A 22,686-nucleotide genomic window follows, 5' to 3' on the forward strand; every position below is an offset into this window, starting at 1 on the left:
AGGACGCGGCGCGCCAGGCCCGGGCCCTGGGCGCCGCCGTGGAGGCCGTGCTGGCTGCGCTGGGTGCCGAGACCCGCGGGCCCCGGCCCGAGCCCGCCGCCGCCGCCGCCGCCGGCGTCTTCCTGGCCAAAGTGCTGGGGCTCCGCGTGTGCGGCCTCTACCGCGACTGGGTGAGCCGCACCGAGGCCGACCTGGGCCAGCTGGTGCCCGGGTGCCCGGCCTGAGCTCGGGTCGCGGGGCTGCAGCTCGCCGTCACCTCTCTCCGGCCATCTCTGTCGGCGTCTGTATGTTCTCCTGTTCTCCGACTGTCTCCATCTCCCTGTCTCTCGTCTCTATTTGTTTTGGATGTTCTCGGCCTTTTCTCTCTGCGGACTTTCTTATCTCTGTATGTGACTTCTCATGTCCATCATTTTCTTGCTTTCTCCCTCTCTTTTCCATCACTTGGGCCTGCCCCCGTCTCTCTTGGTCTCCCCGTTCACTCATCCCTGGGGGCCTCTTTGTTTTCCTTTTTCCCCATCTCTTGTCTCCTCTTGGCCCGCACATGTCACACACGTGTGAGCATGTGTACATCTCAGCTTCATCTCAAGGAGGGGACACCTTGCCACTCCTTTTCTCTGTCTTTTCCCGGCCAGGGATGTGCCTGCTGGCCCTGTGGTGGGAGGGCTACTCCAGACAAATTTCAGCCACCTTCCTCCAAGGTCACTTCACCTGCTGCCCTCCCCCTCCCCCATCCCATCCCTTAGGGCCCTGATCCCCTCCCCCTTTGATGTCCTATGCCTGCACCTCCCCTCTCCCAAGCCAGGTCTGAGGAGAGAAAAAAATCAACACCTTAAAAGAGTTTTATTTCTGAGAATAAATTAATTTTTTGTAAATAAAATGTTTAAAAATAAAAAGAACACTAAAGTTACCAGTATATATAGTTGTTGAAAATGGGGAGACACCTTTGAGGAGAATAGGATCCTTGGGGTACACCTGGCCCCCCAGACCAGGGGGAAAGTGTAAATAGGAGATTCATGAGAGCCCCAGGCCAAGGATGCCATCTGTCAGCCCAGAACAGGAAGTAGATGCATCCCAAGCAGGAAACAGATGTGACGTGAGTTCTTAGTTTTTCAAGAATAGGACTTCCCTTGATCAGGAAGTGATGCTCCTTAAGATAGGAAGTTGGAACAGTGGCCGCAGTCAGAGGGGTAGACGAGGGAAGGAAATGAATCCTGGCCAAGAAGGGAGGCCTGTCTCCTCGGAAAGCCCATATCTGCATTCAGGAAGTGAGGTAGACAGAGACAAGACGGCAGCCCCTCAACCTCCCCAAAATTTCAGCAAGGGGAAGGTCTCAGGGAGAGCCCAGGAAGAAGACCCACTGTCCTCTCCCTGTACCGGGGGAAGTGAAGCCTCTTCAAAGAGGCACTTCTTCCCACCCAGAAAGTTGGCAGTGAGTACCACTGGAGTGGTAATCCATGAAGTGATGTCCACAGAGTCTCCCACCCAGATCTGGAAGGGATACCATGTGACCTAGGCAGGAAGGCCCAGGCAATAGGGACCTGAGGCCTGATTCCCAGCAAATATTCCCAAATACATGGCACAGGAGCCCTGGCTGCTAGATGAGATGTGTCTCCTTTCTAGTCGAGAAGCAGAAAAGAGTCCATTGTCAAAGGGGCAGTGTTGAAGCCTCTGACAGAAAGTCCCACCTCCTCTATCCAGGATATTTGGCCTTGAGCAGAGCCAAGTCCCTCACAGCTCGGTCTGTCCAGTGGCCATATTCCCGGGTCACTACATAGCCTCGACATTTCCTCTCAAAGGCTGAGGCCCCAAAGGCGACAAGCCTGAGAGTATCCTCTTCTGGGGGGATGGGCAGGCCCAGGGCAGTCATGATGGCAACCATGTTTCCCAGCAGGCCTTGGGCCCTGAGTCTTGCAGCCCCAAGCTGAGCCAGCAGGATAGGGCTGGCAGGGTTCAGGTCACTCTGGTCGTCCCCCACTAGCTGGAGGTGCTGGGACAAGGCCTGGAAGGCCCCCTGGGCCCGGCCCAGCCGCTCTGCATCATCCAGGGCATGCCAGGTCTTGAAGGAGACGGCGGCAGGAGGCAGGCTGCTGAGCTGGAGCTCAGGGGCTGAGAAGCCAGGGTCACTAAAGGGGCTGCCTTGGTACTGGAGCTGCATGAGGGACAGAGACAGACAGGAGTGAGGGGACTAAAGGGGTGCCCTGGGGCTCCCGCTGAGCGCACATCTGCCTTCTATGAGACTGGCATCTTCCCAGGGAGAGTTGCCATTCATTACCCCTCAGGGAGTTGGTGGGATGTCCTAGCACAGAGCCTGGGCTCTATCAGGTTCCAGTTTAGCTTCCTCCATGTACAAATTTGTACATGTGCAACTTTGAATCACAGCTTCAATTCCCATGTGGCAGTATTATTGTGAAGACGGTAAGAAGTAATATATATAAAGGACTTAGCACAGCACCTGATGTACAATATGGGCACGATAAGCCACCATTAGTTACTAAGAGATTGATATATTAGTATCATGAATGTTATGCTTATATTAATTATTTATTATAATGTTTTCAATCTAAATATATTATTGACAATGTAGTTCCAATCCTATGTATTTCTTTTTTATTTACTGCATTTAGTTTATATTTGTTAATTTCATTATAATCGTTAGTAAGTAATAGTTAACATTATTAAATTTAGTTGAGTGCCTTCTCCATTAAAGTTCTCACCTCCATGAACCTACATCCCCCTTTCACAGGAAGAGAAACTGAGGCTCAGTGTGCCCAAACCTACCCAGGGAACAGTGATGGGACTAGAAACTAGTTTTAGTAATTTCTCATAGGTCTGGAATATAGTACAGTGGAAGAGCCACAAACTCCAGGGCCTCCAGAGGCCAGGCAGACCATGCATCTTGGGAAAGAAGGCAGGACTAAGATGAAGGGTGGGCAGGCAGGCAGGAGTTTGGTCAACAGGGTTCCTGTGTCTGTTTTAAACAAGATTCAAAATTTGAATGAGCACTGCATGACCCAAACAGAAAACATCTGTGGGTCAGACCCAGCCAACAGGCTGCCAGCTTGAACTTCTAGACGGTTGGGGGGTGAGGATTGGCATTGAATGCCCCAGACCTGGTTTAAGATCCTGGCACTGCCAGTTATTAGCTGTGTGACCTCGGGCAAATTATTCACTCTCTTTAAGACTCAGTTTCCTTATCTGTAAAATAGATTATAATTCCATCTCTCAGAACTGTTTGAGGAGTCAGTAAGGTAATGGGAATAGAGTGCCCAGCATGGCATAAAGCTCAGATAAGCACACAGCAATAATCACTTGACCCTGTAACGCCCTTCCCTCTATGTGCTTCCTTTGAGTCTTGTAACAGTCCTGAGAGTTCATAAAAGGCAGGATCACCATCCCATTTAGCAGATGAGGAAGCTGAGATTGAAAGAAGGAATGAGTTGCCCAAGGTCACCTGCCTTCAGTGACAGCATTCGTGTAGATATGTCTCTAGTCCTGGTACCTTCAGACCCATGGAGGAGACTTCTGGGGTTGCTCTGCTTCCCCTACCCAGGTCTGGGCCAAGAGGCAGTGTCCCTCTCCCCTCATCCCCTGCTCATGTCTAGTGTCACTCACGTAAGTCTGCAGCAGTGTTGATGTATTCTTCTGCATGTAAAGGGCCAGGCTGTAGGCTTGACTGATGGGCTCAGCTGGGGAGATGGGGTCCCCAGGACTGAGGGGTGGCAGCAGCATGGTCAGTAGGCAGAGAGGAGCTGGTAGAAGAAATCAGAGCTCAGCAATAAGTCCCCAACCCCGCCTGCTGATTCGTTCATTCTCCGTAACAACTCCTCAGATGGGTACAGTCTTTGTGTATCCAAGTGAGGGCAGAATCTCCCTGTAAGGAGATTATTTCCATCCCAGAACATTCCCCTGAACTCCAGAGCCATGTATTCAACTTCCTGCTTGACATTTTCCCTTATATATTAACAAGCATCTGAAACTCAAAATACCCAATATTCAATTCTAGATTCTACCTCCAGCCCTCCTGCCCCCAAGTCTTCCCCATCTCAGATAAGAGCACTTTTATTCTCCCTGTTGCTCAGGTCAAAACCGTAGGGTTGGGGCTGGCCCTGTGACCGAGTGGTTAAGTTCGCGTGCTCTGCTTCAGTGGCCCACGGTTTCGCTGGTTCGGATCCTGGGCGTGGACATGGCACCGCTCATCAGGCCGTGTTGAGGTGGCGTCCCACATAGCACAACCAGAGGCTCTCACAACTAGAATATACAACTATGTACTGGGGGGCTTAGGGGAGAAGAAGAAAAAGGAAAAAAAGGGATTGGCAACAGATGTTAGCTCAGGTGCCAATCTTTAAAAAAAAAAAAAAAACCATGGGGTCCTCTTTGTTGCCTCATTTTCTCTTGCTCTCCACATTCAACCCCGCAATAAATCCTGTTGGCTCTGTCCTTAAAAGGTAGCCAGTCAGGTCTGTGTTTCTTGATCTGGGTGCTCATGACAAGGATATGTTAACTGTGTGAAAATTCATTGTATGCTTATGACTTCTGCACTTTTCTGTATATTTGTAAATTTTTTTTTTTCAATAAAAAGTTTTAAAAGATGAAAAGATGTATCCGGAATCTAACCACTTCTCCCCTCCTTCCACTGCTCCCACCTGAGTCCTAGCCGCCAGCACCTCTCACCAGGACTATAGCAGTAGCCTCCCCTCTGGTCTCTGCTTCAACCCTTGCCACCTCTCTCCCCCACCCAGCAACCTCTTGAGTCCAATTAGGTCCCTCCTCTGTGCTGACCCTTCTGGGGCTCCCACCCCACACAGAGTGAAAGCCAAAGTCCTCAGGATGGCCCGCAAGGCCTGGCCTCTCAGCACTGGCCTCCTTTCTCTTCTGCAGCCTTCCCACTCAAGCCTTTGCCCCCCTGGGGCCTGCTGGGACTACCCCCCAAACCTTCCCAAGGCTGCCTCCTCCTTGTTCTTCAGGCCTTAGCTCAGATAAGCTGTCCTGACCACATATCAAAAGCCCCTCCCCTCCCTGATTTATAGTCTTCAGAAACTTTTATTTGCAGCTACCTCATTTATTTATTTGTCCGCTGCTTGTTGTCGTTTCCTCCCCTAGACTGTCGGCTCCAGGAAAGAGAAAACCTCACCTGGTTCGTTCACTGCTTGTTCCCTAGCACCTAGTGCAGAGCTGAATAAATATTTGTTGAATGAATGAATGCTGCCATGAACATCCTTATTCCAGGCTCTGTGCGTACTGTTGAAAGTGGGAATATCTGGATTGAAGGAAATGCTCATTTAAATTTGAATAAATGCTTATGTTAAGTGAAATAAGCCAGACAGAGAAAGACAAACACTGTATGATTTCACTCATATGTGGAATGTAAACAAACTTACAGACAAAGAGAACAAATTAGTGGTTACTGGGGGAAGGGGGGTGGAGGGTGGGCACAAGGGATGAAGGGGCACACTTACATGGTATATGACAAATAATAATGTACAACTGAAATTTCACAATGTTGTAAGGTATTGTGACCACAATAAAAAAAAAAAAAAATTGAGTAAATGCTGTCAAATTGTCCTCTCAAAGATCAGGCCCAGTTTACGTTCCCACCAACAGTGTGGGGCTCTGGGAGGACGGGAATCACCTCAGGTCACCAGCAGGAAGTGACGGAGATGAGAGGCAAACCAGAAGGGCCTCCTTTGTTCCCGTTTCTGCATTCCTGAGTTCCCAGAAGTTCAGAACTTAAGGGAAGATCGAAGGTGAAGGCCCTTTCATTCATTCATTCATTCACTCAACAAACTTGGATCATTGTGCTCACCTTCCGGCACACTGGCATTATAATTTACTTATTTATTACACGTATTGTTGTCTGCAGAATGAAATCTCCATGAGACCATAGATTTTTGTCTGTTTGCTCACTGCTGTGTCCCCAAATGCTTAGAATACTACCAAGCACATAATAGGCACTCAATAAATATTTCTTGACTGAATGAATGAATGAGTGAATGATGAACGAAGTCTTCTGTGTGTAAGAACTTGGAGGTTCCCAGCAGATACAAAGACAGCTGGGCACATGAGTCAGAGGGGCCAGAGGGCCCTGGCAGCACCCCTCCCATCCTGAGCTCCAGGCCCTGGTGCCCTGACCCCTCACTCACCCAGTGGACAGCTCATGCTCTCTCCTCAGCTCCTTCCTTTCTGCAGTCTCTGGGTTGTTCTGGGGCACCTGTCCTCCCACCCCTCAGGTGGCTTTATACTTGGGGCTGAGCCCTGGGGCCGCCCAGGAGGGAGGGAAGGAGTTACACCCTGGGGGAGGGGGAGGGCAGGTGCAGAAGCCCCTGGAAGCAGGGGACAGGTAGGGAAGGGAACACTGAGGTGACACCCTAGTCCCTTACAGCCGACAAACTCAACCTTAAACCCTGGTTGTTGGGAGGGAGGTGGCAAAGTCGGGGAGGGGATTATCAGGGGACAAAGGGGCCGCCCTGTTCCCTGCTGCTCTGCACGTCCTGGGATCCAGTTTCCCACAAGGAGGCGGCCCCCTGCCCCGCCCCACAGGGACCCAGGCATCAGGCCCTGGCTCCCAAGGAATTTGGAAAAGGGACCGGAGGGTGGCATGTGAGCAACATCACCCACACCCAGGTGCACTCTTAGACACAGGAGCACGTGCATGTCTACACACGCATTGGCACGTGGGCACACACCAGACATACGCACACACTTTCATATGTTCATTCATTCATGTACGTATTGACACCTGTGTGCTGGTCCCTGTTCCAGGTGCTGGGACAGAGCAGGGAACAGTCAGACAAAAACCCTGTCCTCGTGGAGCAGGTGCCCTCATGGACATGCCTACACATGTGTCATATCACACACATCCGGCCAGACCTACATACCTTACACAGGGAGAGCCAGACGAACCAGTGCATGTGTCCACACAGATGCACACGGACATGTGAACACATGGCCACACCCAGAGGCCACACCCAGAGGCCCCACCAGAAGCGCATGCACAGGCAGACACATACATACATGGAGTGTACCCACACCACGGCCATATGTGTGCACACAGACACACGTGCAGCTGGGGCTCAGGAGGTCTGAGATCTAGCCACATCTCAGTCTTTGCTATCCTGGGAGATCTTGGGCCAGCGGCTACCCTCTGCCCAGGCACAGCACACGCAGACACACACCTGAGGTCCTCCCCATCTGGAGAAGCCTTATGGCAGAGAGGGAGGATGGGGAGACAGGTGTTGGGTTCCAGTCCCTCTCCAGGGCTTTCACAATCTCTCCACAAGGGAGCACTGTTCAGTTCTCAGCCCCTGCCCACCTGCTGAGTCAGTGAGTGGTCAGTCAGACCCCCACCCTGCTTCCATCCAGTTGGGAGCTGGAATACTGCTCTACTCTCCTCCCCAGTTTAGGGCTAGGGTGGAAGGAGAAGGCCCACACCCCTCCTGCTAGGGCAGGAGATACATCTGTTCATTCATTCACCTGTGTATACATTCAATCAGCAAATATTGGTGGGGCCCCTACCATGTGCTGGCACCAGGGTGAGTAATAAGTTAGGCCAGGTCCCTGCCTCATGGGGTGCACAGTCTGGTGCAGAAGACCAATAACAAACATGTAAACTGGTAAAAAACAAAATTCCCTAAAGGGACAAGGTGCTGAGAAGAAGAAACAGGCTGATGTGATTAGGTAGGGGTTGAGGAGACTTAGATAAGTAGCCTGAGGCCCAGAGGAGGGCAGCTACTTACCTGGAGTCCCACAGCAAGGCCAGGACAGATCCTAGATTCCTGTCCCCCAGCTTGGAACCAGATCTGGGGTGTCCTCGATCTGAACTGTGAGCTGAAGGAGGAAGGAGGTGGGGGGGAAAGATGGCTCCTGAGGTGTGGGATCCTAAATTGGGTCTCCAAGGCTGGGGGCTGCCAGGGCTGCCAGACAGAGCCAATGCTAGGCAGGCAGTGATGTCAGGGGATTAGACTAGGTCCTTTGAGTGGGTGGACTGAGGTGTGGGCCAGGCAAGGTAGTGGAGGAGGAGGGCAGGAGGGGAGGAGGAGAAGAGGAAAGCAGATACTTGATCTGGTGCTATTCACAGGTGAATGGTGTACGTGGGGCAGGGCCTCACCTGAGAGGGCAGGCTCACCCTCACCCGAAACACCACCTCCTGCTTCTCTCAGAGGCTTCACTTTCTCTCTCTCTGGACCCCCAGGTGTCCCTCACAGCTGGACAAATTGGCCCCCATCCCAGGCCAAGCTCCATTTGTCCAAGGCATCTGTCTTGGCATAGGTCATCAGCTCTGCCACCCTGTCCTGCCCTACCTTGTAGCCCACTTGTCTCCATCACTGTTTTGGTCTCATCAGAATCTGATGCCTGGGGAATCCTAGCAACTTAGGAGTCAGCAGACTTGGGTGCAAATCCTCCCTTTTTCATCACTAGCTTGGGCAGGTTACTTAACCTCTCTGAGCCTGTTTGTTTCCTCATCTGGAAACCAGGATAATAATTCCCACCTCCCACGCTCTCTCTGATGCCACCCATCAGGTGCCTTGATCCCTGCTATGAGGCCCCTCCTACACCCCTCAAGCGTTGCCCCAGTGGTACATAATGCTTACAACCAACAGCAAAAGCCTCAACGCCCCATGACCCCATGCTTGGAGCCCAATCCCCACCAGCCATACATACACTCCCAAGCAGTCTGTCCTGTCCATCCCCCAGGACACTCAAGCATGACCCCAAGGTCATCCAGCAGGTCACATAACGAGGCCCATTCAGAACAAATAAACATGAACTCCAAACCAGATCCTCACCCTGACCCCAATATTAATCCCAACCCCATTTCTGCCACTGACTGCAAGTCTTCACCCCTACCTCTCCAGGCAAAGCTAAGTACAGAGGCCTCGAGGTGGAAGCATGCTTGGCAGCTTTCAGAAACAAACAAGGCCAGTGGAGAGAGCAGAGATTGGTGGTTGGTGAGATGTGACAGGATAGGGAAGAACAAGGGTGGCCTTGCCCCCTCCCACCCTTCCTGTACCTTTCCTTGACTCCCCAGTGCCCTCAGGATAAAGTCCTAACTCTATAGCCCAGCCTTTGAGGCCTGTAATCCCCTAGTCCCTGAACAGCCTTGCGCCCCACTTCTTGCTTTTCCTCACCTCCTACCTCAGCCGTCCGACCTATTTATCAGGCCTGCTGAACCCCAGGGCTTTCTCATGTCATTCTCCCTGCACAGAAGGCTCTCCTGCTCCTCCTCTACCTGGCACAATCCTTCTCGTATTTTAACCTTCCACTCAGATTTTTCCTCCTCTAGGAAGCTTTCCCTGTCTCTTCTGCTGCCAGCAGGGTTAGGGGGCTCCTTTGGGCTCCCACAGCCCCCATGCTCCCCCTTGTCCATTTACTGGTCACCCTGCATTGTAATTCTCAGTCTCCTGCTTTCTCTCCCCCACCAGACAGGAGGCAGGGACTTGTCATCTCTACATCCCCAGCACGAGGCCATGCACAAAGGAGACACCTCAGTGAGCGCTGGATGAAGGAAGGCAGGAGCATGATGGTTCCAACTGGGGGCTCTGCAAAGCCAAGCCAAGGAGTCTAGTCTGCTGAGAAGAGCGCCTGATCTGAGTGCCTTGTCTTCAGAGGGTGGCAGGCTGAAGGGGTAGTGAAGGCACATGGAAGAAAGGCCCCCAGTGCAGGGATCGCCAGGGTGAGGAGCACAGCCCACTCCATTCATTGATTCCATGATTCTTTACAGCACCATTCCAGTGACTGGGATGGTGGTAAACAAGACCAAGAAGGTCCCTGCCCTCCTGGAGCACACAGCCTTGCAGCTCGACCTTCATCATCATCAGCAGCATCATAACTAACATTTCTTGAGAACTTACTAGGGACCTGGCATAGTTCTAAGCTCTTTATGTATATTGACTCATGTGTTCTTTACATAAACCCCACGGAGTGGGTAGTACTGTTTCCCCATTTTGCCGATGAGGAAATTGAGGCATAGCAAGGTTAAGTGATCAGTTCAGGGTCACACAGCTAGTAGAGAACAGTGCTGTGTTGAACCCAGGCTCCAGATCCTGGGGTCTTCACTCTTATCACCATCTCTAGTCTCTGGGGCTTGACACTTTGCAGTCCATGAGCCCTTTCCACAGCCCTTGTCACTCTGGGTTCCCTGCAGGGTTAACTGACAAGGGGCCATCATCCTCATTTCACAGAGGAGATGCAGAGGAAGGAAAAGAATCACATTTTTTAGCCTCTATTATGTTACCAGTCATTTTATACATAGACATTATCTCATTTAATCCTTGTAACAACCTGGGACACAGGTTTTATGGTTATTATCTCCACTTTTACAGATGAAGTTCAGAGAGGTTTGGTGACTTGCCAAGATCACATAGAAAATGAATTGTAGGGGCTTTGAACTCAGGACTGGCTCCAATGTCTGAGCTGTTTCCTGCCATTTCCAGATGTAGCTCCTCTGATGCACCAATATCTGCACCACGATTTGTCCCCATGCCTGGGACATGTGGGCAGACATTGTGATGACTGAGTGGGAGACACAGATCCAGCAGTGCTCTGCCCATTTGTCCTAGCCAGTCCCAACCTGGCCCTTGGCAACCTCTAGAATCCAGTCAAGCTTTGCCTTTGCTTCCTGAGCAGCCCTAGGCTTGATGAGGAGGGCCAGAGGAAGAGGTGTAATGAGCCCTGTACCAGGAGCAGAGTCTGATGGGGGTCTGGGGTGTCAGTTTTTAAATTGGGAATAAATGGAGTCAGAGCCAGCAGAGCTGTCCTCCATTCGGCAATTACACACTAAATTCCCACTGAACTTCCCAAAGAAGTGACACATGCACAGAGTCTAATCAGATGAGTAGACCCTGCCAAATAACAAAAACAACCGTAAAGCCATGCTAAATTAAACACTGTGTGAGAGAGATGCAGAACTGGATAAGTAGGTCAATGGAACAGGATAGAAAGACCGGGAATAGACCCATGTATACATAGGAATTTAGGGTGCGATAAAAGTGACATTTCAAATGAGGGAGGGAAGGATGAACTGTTAAAATAAAAGGTATTGGGACAGCTAGAACACTATATGGAAAAGTTTAACTTAGATCCTGTAAGGCGTGCAGCTGGTGTCCTATACAGATTTCCTATAGCACACACTGTTGGTGCCCCACCCAGATCCCTTCACCAGCAATGCACCCAGCCCCCTGCTGCCCCCACCTCTGGAGAGGGGTACCCCTCTCCTGCCAGCCCCCCTCCGCCTGGCAGACCTTGGCCAGTAGCAGACTGGCATAGTTGTATGTATAAAAAGCAGATTCCTTACCTCCAGATGGAACTAACTTGGTGGTACAGTCTGGGCTCCAACTAAAGCCAGTCACCAGCCAAGAGCACATTCTTGCTCAGCTTTTCCTCACTGCCCTCTCCTGATAACCTCATTCTCCTTCTTCTGAGAACATTTCTCCAGTTACTTGATGAAGAATTCCCATCTTGGGCTATTTCTTGGGAATCTGACCTAAGGCAGATCCCTTTATAACACTTTTTTTCTTTTTTTTTTAAAGATTGGCACCTAAGCTAACATCCGTTGCCAATCTTCTTTTTTTTCCCTTCTTCTCTCCAAAGCGCCCCGGTACACGGTCATATATTCTAGTTTTAGGCCCTTCTGGCTGTGCTATGTGGCATGCCAGCTAAGCATGGCCTGATGAGCAGTGCCATGTCGTGCCCAGGATCTGAACCAGCGAAACCCTGGGCTGCCGAAGCGGAGTGTGTGAACTTAACCATCAGCCACGGCGCTGGCCCTCTAACACTATTAAAAAAAAAATGCTAGATTAAAAATTTAAATGTGAAAGAGATTTCTGAAATTACTAAGCAAAAATATAGAAGAACACTTTAAAAGCTTGGACTTGCAGCATTATTTACAATAACCAAGACGTGGAAACAACCTAAGTGTCCATGACAGATGAATGGATAAAGAAAATGTGGTATATACACACAAACAAATACTATTCAGCCATAAAAAAGGGAAATCTTGCCATTTGCAACAACATGGATGGACCTTGAGGGCATTATGCTGAGTGAAATAAGTCAGACAGAGAAAGACAAATATCATTTGTCAAGACAAACGAGAAGACAAATATATCAGAAAGAAAGACAAATATTTATATCCGGAATTTCAAAAAAACCAAACTCCTAGAAAAATAAACCAGATTTGTAGTTGCCAGAGGTAGGGTTGGGGAGTGGGGGAATTGTGTGAGGTGGTCAAAGGTACAAACTTCCAGTTATAAGATAAATAAGTACTGAGGATGTAATATACACCATGATGACTATAGTTTTCTTTCTCACAAAAGAGAGCAAATCCATGAACCAAGAAAGTGGGAAAGGGAGCCACTAGGCACAACATCCTGTGAAGTAAATACTATGAAAAACATCTTATAGCTGGGAAAACGGAGGTTCAGAGAGGGGAGGTCACACAGGACTGCACAACTAGTGGTAAAGCCAAGTCTTCAAACCAAGTCTATCTGACTTTAGACTTCCGCAGATAAAAGAATCCTCTGGGATGCTCTTAGAAATACAGATTCTTGGTCCCCACTCAGATTCAATAGGTCCCAAAGAGCCCAGGCATCTGCAATTTTAGTATAGGGGCCACCCCCACCCCATCTCTCAGGGCATTCTGAGTCCCACTTTAAGGGACACTGAATAATACACACAACTCTGTCTTCCATGCAGAACCAGGCCTGGCAAGAAAAAAACACAAGAGATAGGGGAACTTTTGTAGATCAAAGAGATTCAGGAGACATAACGATAGGATTAATTATCCATTGCTGTGTAAAAAGGTACCCACAACCTAGTGGTTTAAAATATCAGTTATTGTTTCAGTTTCTGTGGGTCAGGAATCTGGGCTGAGAGGCTTTCACAAGGCTACAATAAAGGTCAGGGCTGCAGTCATCTCAGGGCAGGAGTATCTGCTTCCAAGTTCACTCCCCATGGCGTTGGTAGGATTCAGCTCCCCAAAGGCTGTTGGTCTGAGGGCCTGAGTCCTCCCCTGGCTGTTAGCTGGAGGCTGCTTTCAGCTCCTCACCATGTGCACCTCCCCATGGGGCAGTTCACAACACGACATCTTGCTTCATCTGAGAGGCTGAGAAGAGGCAGAGATAGTACTAAGAAGATGGAAGATGGTCACAGTCTTTGATAGCCTTATCTTGGAAGTGACATCCCATCACTTTTGCTGATTCTATTCATTATAGAAGCAAGTTGCTTGTTCTGGCCTCCATCAAGGGGAGAGGAATATCAGGGGGCAGGGGTCATGTGGAGCCATATCAGAAGCTGCCTACTTCAACAACTGAGTGCAATATGTGGCCCTGTTTTGAGTTCTGATTTCCCTAAACCAACTGCAAAGAGCTATGTATAAGATAATCCAGGGAATTTGAACATGGACTGCATATTAGATGATATTAAAGAATTACCATTATTTATTTAGATGTGCCAAATGTCTGTGATTACATTAAAAAAGAAGATTCCTTACATATTAGAGGTACATCCCAAAGAATATTATAAGTGAAATGTTATGATGTCTGGGATTTTTAAAAACTAATACAATGGGGGAGGGGGAGGAATGGGGGTATAGATGAAACTGGGGTTAGTCATATGTTGATGAATGTTGAAGTGGGTAACAGTTACATAGATATTGGGGTGCATTATACTGTTCCACGTTTTTTTTTTGAGGAAGATTGGCCCTGAGCTAACATCTGTGCCCATCCTCCTCTATTTCGTATGTGGGACGCCTGCCACAGCATGGCTTGATAAGCAGTTTGTAGGTCTGCGCCTGGGATCTGAGCCGGCAAACTCCAGGCCGTTGAAGAAGAGCTCATGAACTTAACCGCTGCGCCACCAGGCTGGCCAAATACTGTTCTACTTTTATATGTGTTTGACATTTTCCATAATAGTTAAAAATCAAAGTGAATTGAAGCTAAAAATCATGCACTGAAAGTTGAAAGAATATATAAAATCTAAAGCTTGCATATTGCATGTTGCACATTGACTATATTTTAATTGCTAAAAAGAACAATTACAAGAGAAATAAACATTTTGGATGGGGAAAGAAAACCATAAATATGAAAAAGCAAAAGAAGGAAGGAAGGGAAGAAGGAAGGGAGGAAGGAAGAAAGGGAGAGAAGAAGTGAGGGAGGGGAGGAGGGAGGAAGGAATGATAGAAGCAGCCTTCCGAGGTGGCTGACCCCCGACCCCTGCTTAACAAGCCAGTGGGATTCAGGTCATTCTAGTAGAACAGAGAGCTTTGGGCAGCAGCAAATCTAAGTCCTCAAGGGTTCCTAGTTTCTGCAAAGGACTGGCTGGAGTTTAGGGGCTGCCTTGGGCCTAGAGGGATGGGGAAACTGGGTCCATTTCAGAAAGGGGATAGAGGCAGGGAGCCCAGAAGCAGCTGGTGGAGGTACTACATGCAGGTTCAGGGCTCTCCACGGAGCTTTGGAAAGATGCAGTATGGTACAGAAGGCCACAGTCTTACAGATCCTAGATTATGGGGAGAATAAATCCCAAACCCTCATCTTTAGATAGACAGAGGCCTGAGGCTGCCTCTTCATTCTGGATTAGGCCAGGAATTTCGAATCATAGCTGCCTTGCATGGGGCTTGGCATACAAGACGTGCTTAACGCTCATTTATTCAGTCTAGTAGTAGTGGTCCTCAACCAACAAGATGTGCATATCAGAATTTTCCAGAAAGCTTTTAATATCATTTGATTCTTTATAATCATGTGTGATTCTTTACGAAGGTAATGCACTCATTTTGGGATGGGTAGTTCACTTGTCTGGTTCAATATTCAAAAGGGCCAAAAAGGCACCTGTTAAGTGAAAGGGTTTCCTCCCACCTCTGTTCCCCAGCCACTCATTTCCCCTCCCTGGAGGCAACCACGGCTACTTGTTTCTTCTGTATACTTTCAAGGATATTTTATGTATATGTGATCAAATATGGATGTTTGGTTTTTGCCTTTTTAAACTTTTTTTTCCTGTTTTTTCTCTCCAAGTCCCCCCAGTACATGGTTGTATATTTTAGTTGTGGGTCCTTCTATTTGTGGCATGCAGGATGCCACCTCAGAGTGGCCTGACAAGCGGTGCCATGTCTGCGCCCAGGATCTGAACTGGTGAAACCCTGGGCTGCCGAAGCGGAGTACGTGAACTCAAACTACTTGGCCACAGGGCCGGCCCCTGCCTTTTTAAAACAAAGTGGTAAACCACATGCATTGTTCTGCACCTTGCTTTTTTCACTTAACAATGTTGCTCAAAATCATTCCATACTAGTTGTTTGTTTTTAAACCACAATTATATCTATTTATTCTATTTTTACAAGAAAGTGGAAAGTGACTGGAATATGTTTGAAAAGTTTCTGTTACTGAACCAAAGTGGGTCCACTTCTCAGTGAGTTGAAATGGAAGCCTTCACCAGAAGTAGCTGTCACACAAAGTAAAATTTATTTGCAGCAAATAAAGGAGACAATGGATAATTTCTTCCACAGCCATGGCTCCCGGATCAAGAGAAAGCAGGGGCCTTTTGTTTCGGATGGGAATGAATACTCAAAAGGGAGAGGTGGGAATTTGCTCACACGGGCGGAGTTGGAAAACATGCTTCCACGTACATGGCATGTTATGGTAATAAGGCCTAAACTCCTCCTGGGGTGGAATCTTAACATTGAAATGAAGCAAAGGTAATCTCTTGGGCACTTCTCAGCCTGTCTGTGTGGAGGTGTAGCTCTTGCAGTGAGGTGCAGACTGGTTCAGGGTGGTTGGTGATTGCATCTCTTAACATATCTAAAAAAACAATTTGGAGAGACGGTTAAGTGCTTCAGAAATCTCCTTTGAGTTACTTGGGGCAGTTAATCAGCGACATTTCCAGGTAATATTCTGAGTTCGCTGTATAATTTAAACCTGTATCTTCCATATCCATTCTAAACTAGAAAACTTATTGCAATTATATTACCTTTTTCCTCTTATTACAGTACATTTGGTTTGTCATTCTTTATTGTAGCAAAATAAAAACACAAAATTTACTGTTTTAATCATTTTTAAGTGTACAGTTCATTGTTATTAAGTACATTCACTTTGTTGTGCAAACATCAGCACCATCCCTCTCCAGAACTTTTTCATCTTCCAAAATTGAAACTCTGTACCCATTAAACAATAACTCCCCATTTCTCCTGCTCCAGGCCCTGGTAACCACCATTACACTTTCTGTCTCTATGAATTTGACTACTCTAGGTACGTCATATCAGTGAAATCATACCATATTTGTCCTTTTGTGTCTGGCTTATTTCACTTACCATACTGTTTCAAGGTTCATCCACATTGTAGCATGCATCAGAATTTCATTTCGTTTTAGGCTGAACAGGATCTCATTGTATGTAATACCACATTTTATTTACCCATTCATTCATCCATGAACATTTAGTTTGTGTCCACCTTTTGGCTACTGTGAATAATGCTGCTATGAACATGAGTATAAAAGTATCTGTTAAGAGTCCCTGCTTTCACTTCTTTTGGGTACACACACAGAAGTGTGACTGCTAGATGAGATGGCAATTCTATGTTTAATTCTATGCTTGCTTAATTAATTAATTACACATTAAATTAATGTTTAATTTTTTTGAGGACCTGCCATATTGTCTTCCACAGTGGCTGCACTATTTCACATTCCCAACAGTGATACACAAATATTCCAATTTCTCCACATCCTTGCTAACACTTGTTATTTTCTATTTGTTTGTTTTTAAATAATAGCCATCCCAAGGGGTGTGAAGGGGTATCTCATCACGGCTTTGATTTGTATTTCCCTAGTAACTAATGATGTTGAGCATCTTTTCATGTACCTATTGGCCATTTGTATATCCTCTTTGGAGAAATGTCTATTCAAGCCTGCAATTGCATTCTTAAAATATACATTTAAATGAATAATTAATTTATTGTTTTTGTTAAAATGATATCTGTCCATTATAAAAATTCAAGCAAACCAGAAAAGAACAAAGAAGAAAATAGCCACCCTATTTCACCACCCAGAAATAGCTATTACTGTAGTAACATTTAATGAACATCATTCTGGACGTCTCACAGGTAAAGAAATGGGAAAAATTTTATAACAATCAATTCATACTATATGTCCTATTTTAAAACAAAACATTACATTTAACTTTATTTGAATTTAACAGAAAAAGAAATGTAAGTGAAACTGAAAGAATGGTTGAACTTCAGATAAATGTTTCTTTACTAAAAGTGACATTATTTCTTATAAGATTCCTCTAAGGTTAAGGAAAAAAGATTTTGAAAAACATGGAGGATGGACTCATTATTTATGAATCACGTTTTAAAAGTAGATGTGGCTAGTTAACTTCCGCCACATTAGCCACTCCCAATTAATTCCTAATGTTTCTCTCACTCTCTTCCCCTACGTCCAGACTTTTGTAGGTTGTATTACTATTTTTAGTTTACTAATCTTTATAATGTTCATAGTATATGCTATTCTGTAACCTTGCTTTCCTTAATTGTCTAGTCTTAGATTGATATTTAAATATTTTCAATGGCAACCAACAATCTTTTTTATTTTGACTCATCTCTTAGCTAGATTTTATTTTCAAATAGGTATATCAAGAAAGGATCATGCCCTTTCCATTCTCTCGTCTGCGTGGCTCCTAGTTTGCACGGTAACTTATGGGAAAACAAAAAAAATTTTTTTTAAGTTTTAATTGTGGTAAAAAACATCCAATTTGCCATCTTACAAAGGGAAACTTTTACAATGTCCAGAGCCCCTCCTGCAGGAACCCACTCAGAGCATTGATCCTGCTCCCAAATGGAAGGGTACATCCGCAAAAAGAAACGTGATATTATCTACATGATAAATTTGAGGAGGTTCAGGACCCTCCAGGAACACTAGCCAATGAGCTGTACTGAAATGTTCTGTGGCCACCTGAAAGCACACCTACTGCTGAGCATTTCACTTCTGTGATCTTCACCTATCAAACCCAGACTGCCTTTTGAGAGCCTTGCTTTTTGTCATTACTGATCCCAGGGCTGACCATCAACCTCTCACAGAGGCATTTCTGTTCACTTGCCCACCATAGTTGAGTGTAAATCAGACTTTATATGGATGTCACCATGCCATGTGACAACAAAAGAGCTCATTCAGTGGGTGTCTTGTAGTGGGTGCTTGCCCAGAAAATCCTCTCTATGGTGACACTAACTTCCCCTGGGACCCATAGGAAGCTGTACTTGTCATTAGGACTGCTCATAAGTATTCCAGTTCTTCTGCTTCCAGGCATGTGGAGAGTTCCGTTTTCTGCCCGCTTTGAAGTTACTCAAGGCTATGGACTGCTCAATGCAATGTGAGCAGAACTGTCACGTGTTGCTTCTGGGCAGAAGCTATAAAAGCCAGTGCGTGTTTCACCAAGTCCTCCTCCCACTATCCATCCACGATTGGATGGTGATCATAGAAGCCCATATTGAGATGGAGCCTCTTTCCTTGGCCTTATTCCCTGAGTGACTAGAATGAGCAGACCTCTCCCACTGACCAACACCAGACATGCAGCATGAGCAAGAAACAGACCTTTGCTGTTTTAAGCCACCAAAACTTCACTATTATTTGTTACTACAGCATAACCTACCCTACCTGGCTGATATAGAAGCTATGAACCTCTACAGGGATCCAGGAGAGATCGAGAAGGAAGAGCCCGTAGTGCTAAAAAGGAGCCTCAGGATAGATGGGCTTCTCTGGCCCCTGAATTCGGCACGCTCATTCCTAGGTTGCAGATAGTTCTGAAGGGAGGCAGGTGCCCTCCATTATTTTTCAGCAGCTCCTCACTGGAGACTGAAAGGTCTGACCTGTTTCTGAAACTGGTCTGCAGCCCCACGGCCCAGGCCCTCACAAAGGAAACCACCACCCCTGAGTTGTCTTAAGCCATCCTTCCAAAGGTTCTTAAACAAAATGCATAAAGTTGACAGAAAACAAACATCATTTTTTTCTCCAGTGTCCACTTTCTTTCTTTTTTTATTGTGGTCATAATAGTTTATAACATTATGAAATTTCAGTTGTACGTTATTTATCAGACACTATATAAATGTACCCCTTCACTCCTTGTTCCCAGCCCCCACCCCCTATCCCCCTGGTAACCACTAAACTGTTCTCTTGGTCCATAAGTTTGTTTATTTTCCACAAATGAGTGAAACCGTACAGTGTTTGTCTTTCTCTGTCTGGCTTATTTCGCTTAACATAATACTCTCAAGGTCCATCCATGTGGTTGCAAATGGGATGATTTTGTCTTTTTTATGGCTGAGTAGTATTCTATTGTGTATATATATACCACATCTTCTTTATCCAGTCATCAGTCCATGGGCACTTGGGTTCCTTCCATGTCTTGGCTATTGTGAATAATGCTGCAATGAACATAGGGGTGCACAAGTCTCTTTGTATTGTTGATTTCAAGTGCTTTGGATAAATACTCAGTAGTGCGATAGCTGGGTCATATGGTATTTCTATTTTTAATTTTTTGAGAAATCTCCTTACTGTTTTCCATAGTGGCTGCACCAGTTTGCATTCCTACCAGCAGTGGACGAGGGTTCTCTTTTCTCCACACCCTCTCCAACACTTGTTATTTTTTGTCTTGGTGACTGTAGCCATTCTAGTGGGCATAAGGTGATACGTTAGTTTAGTTTTGATCTATATTTCCATGATGATTAGTGATGTTGAGCATCTTTTCATGTGCCTATTGGCCATCTGTATATCTTCTTCGGAAAAATGTCTGTTCATATCTTTTGCCCATTTTTTGATTGGGTTGTTTGTTTTTTGTAGTTCAGTTGTGTGAGTTCTTTATATAGTATGGAGATGAACCTCATTTTTGTACAGGTGAAAAGGGGCTCATGGGTGCTGTATTCCCCGAGTTTACTTACGTCTGAGAAGGTCTGACTCTTGTCTTTTTTTTTTAAGATTTTTTTATTTTTCCTTTTTCTCCCCAAAGCCCCCTGTTACATAGTTGTGTATTTTTAGTTGTGGGTCCTTCTAGTTGTGGCATGTGGGACGCTGCCTCCACATGGCCTGATGAGCAGTGCCATGTCTGCACCCAGGATCTGAACCGACGAAACCCTGGGCCACCGAAGCAGAGGGTACAAACTTAACCACTCGGCCACGGGGCCATCCCCTGACTGTTGTCTTTATATTTTAATGTCAACATGGCTGGATTATAGTATTTTCAACTCGTGTTTTCAGTATATAAATAGCATCTGCTCATGGTAAAAATTTCAAGCTGTAGATTGGTTATAAGGTGAAAAGTAAAAGTTCCCCTATATCCTTATATGCAATCTCACTCTGCCATCCCCCTACCCACCCAGAGGTGGTTGCAGGCACAGCGCTTGGCACTGAGATGCTATACACAGTGCAGGAAATGGTCTTGACCCTCAATAGGCTTATTCTGATTGTTTCAGTTAATGCTGTCAGGTCAATAATGCTTACATTAGAACTGAAGCAAACTAGGTGTAGACTGTGTTGACTGGTGAGTACGTGTCTTATCCAAAAAGGGCAGCCACTGCTCAGCTCCTGCTGTTCAAAGAATGCAGACTTAGTGTTGCTAGATTTCAGGTGAAAGTGGAAATCCACTTTTGCTTGAGAAATTCGTTGTTGCTATGCCAAACTAAACACACACATGGGCTGGATTTGATCAATTTGTGGATGTTGCAGTAGCTACGAGGATGGGTTCTGGAGTCTTGGGTTTGAATGCTGGCTCTACCACTCATCTGTTCTGGGCCCCCATTTCCTCATCTGTAAAATGGGATTCTACCTCATAGGATACTTACGAGGATCAAATGAGATGCTGACAGCACTTAATAACATGTGAGGTGGACTCATAAAAACCTACAATCCAGTGGAAGAGCCAATAAATGAGTCTCATCTGGGAATTACAGGAAGACTTCACTGGGACAGTTGCATTTAAACAGAGACCTGAAGGATTAATAGTTAACTGGGCGGAGAAGTGGACTGGGGACGAGGGGAAAGGCATATAACAAGCAGAGGGAACAGCTCTCGAGAAAGTCCTGAAGCAATCATGCAAGCTGAAGCTAAAGCAGTGAGGACATAGAGGAGAAAACCCTCTGGGAGCCAAGGATTTCCCGACTGATAGAGTATGAGCTAGAAGGAGCCTCAGCTCAGGCTGCGGCCAGACCCTATAAACTTAGGACTTCACGCCACTGCGGCAACTTCCCTGACAGAAAAACCACACCCACCAAGTCTTCCGCAGGGCCCTCTAAGCCTCTCTTCTCAAACACAGAAGAGAGAGGGAAGAACAAGGGGCTGCCTTGGGGTCAAAAGTGAGTATTTTTCTAGGCAGAGGAGGAAGATCAAGAAGGCAGGTAAGAAGTCACAGAGGGCGGAAGCTGCCATTTACTCTGGTAGCTGAGGTGTCCACAGGGATGCCACCAAGGCTGGCTGGAGATGAGGCTGGGCAATGCAGCGCCTACAACTTCAGGTTGAGGAAATCTGGCCAGTTGGCAGGACCTCAGTCAAATGGAGAATGGGCGCCCCCTAGGAGCAGTGCTCGGTAGTGGACGCTGGAGGATCTACATGAGGAGGGGCGAGGAGGAGGGGGTGCGGCTCAAGAGATGGGGTTAGACTGCCCGCTACAGTTTTCTTCTCACAGGAGCTAACTGCTTCTAGCATGATGGATTCCTGGGATCCCAGAACAGCTGGGCTGCCAGAGACGTCGAAAAAGGAAATACCAACACGTGGCCCGTGTCAGGCCCTGAGCTGGGCACCTTCGTGAACATTGTCTTAATACTCCCCAAATCTGCTTCGAGGTAGGCATCATGATCCCCACTTTTCAGGTGAGAAAATAGAGGTTTGGTAACTTCCCAAGAGGGGCAGGGATTTTGTATGACTCTGGAGCCCTTTCCCTGGAGCCCTCACGACTTGGAAGATACTGATTCCCTGAAGTTTGGGGTGACAAGCATCGAGTGTGTGGCGCCCAAGCTTTCCAAGAGACATCAGTGTGACGGTACTTTCGGCAAGGACCACGCCTCCCCTGTCGCGACAATACTGATTACTGTTGCTTTCCTTTAAGAGCTTACCCTGAAATATGAAGTCCTCGCCACACGGGGAGGCGGATATTCTATATTCCTGGATCGCCCGGACGTCTTTCTCTCTCACCTCCACTGATCCCCAGTGGAGACATAAATTCTCCCCCTCCACTAGCGAGTGAAGGTGTGGGAGTACATTTCCCGGCAGGTTGTTCAGAAGGGGGTGGTGGGGAGAGGAGGAAAGAGACTCTCTGTTTCCGTCGGCTCGCAATTTGGCGTGTCCGCGGTGATGCACATTCCAACAGCCTACGTCCTTTCTCCGTAGAGCTAAGGAAGGGACTACGTCCCCCAGCAGGCACTGGCGCAGAGTGCAAGTGATGTGACGCCATCTTTACTGTAGTTCTTCCCCCCGTTTCCGCAAGGAGTAGCCTTAGCACGCGGACTACAAGTCCCAGGGCGCCGTCTCTTCTTTCCTTTGGCCGGCATCTTTGCTGCTTTCCTTCCCGGCCCCTTTCCCCTTCCATTGTCTAGACTGAAGATAACAGAGGGGAGCCGGGAAGACTGCAACTCCCGTCAGGCTCTGCGCTACTGGGAGGGGGATTTGGATATTACAGGCGGGCGAGGTGCCCAAGGTGGTAGAATGAGGCGACGGGGAGAGGCTAGGTAA

At 47.1% G+C, this 22,686-nt stretch overlaps 2 protein-coding genes across 2 annotated transcripts in view; one reads left to right on the forward strand and one right to left on the reverse strand.

Annotated features, from left to right (window-relative positions):
- The window catches only part of CTF1 (cardiotrophin 1), a 5,315-nt gene extending 4,408 nt beyond the window's left edge, over nucleotides 1–907 (forward strand). Inside the window, exon 4 of the mRNA XM_046668341.1 lies at nucleotides 3–907. Within this exon, the coding sequence (XP_046524297.1) occupies nucleotides 3–224 (222 nt within the window). The 3' untranslated portion in view covers nucleotides 225–907. The remainder of the gene's footprint in view (nucleotides 1–2) is intronic.
- A 137-nt stretch (nucleotides 908–1,044) lies between these two features.
- LOC124242918 (cardiotrophin-2) lies at nucleotides 1,045–3,762 on the reverse strand (the record flags this gene model as incomplete). The annotated part of the gene is made up of 2 exons (XM_046668342.1): nucleotides 1,045–2,149; nucleotides 3,613–3,762. Coding segments are annotated over 2 exons (609 nt in total), but the record flags the coding sequence as incomplete, so codon positions are not given.
- Nucleotides 3,763–22,686: the final 18,924 nt, after the last annotated feature.

This window comes from Equus quagga, chromosome 7, assembly GCF_021613505.1.
Source record: "Equus quagga isolate Etosha38 chromosome 7, UCLA_HA_Equagga_1.0, whole genome shotgun sequence".
Classification (NCBI taxonomy): domain Eukaryota; kingdom Metazoa; phylum Chordata; class Mammalia; order Perissodactyla; family Equidae; genus Equus; species Equus quagga.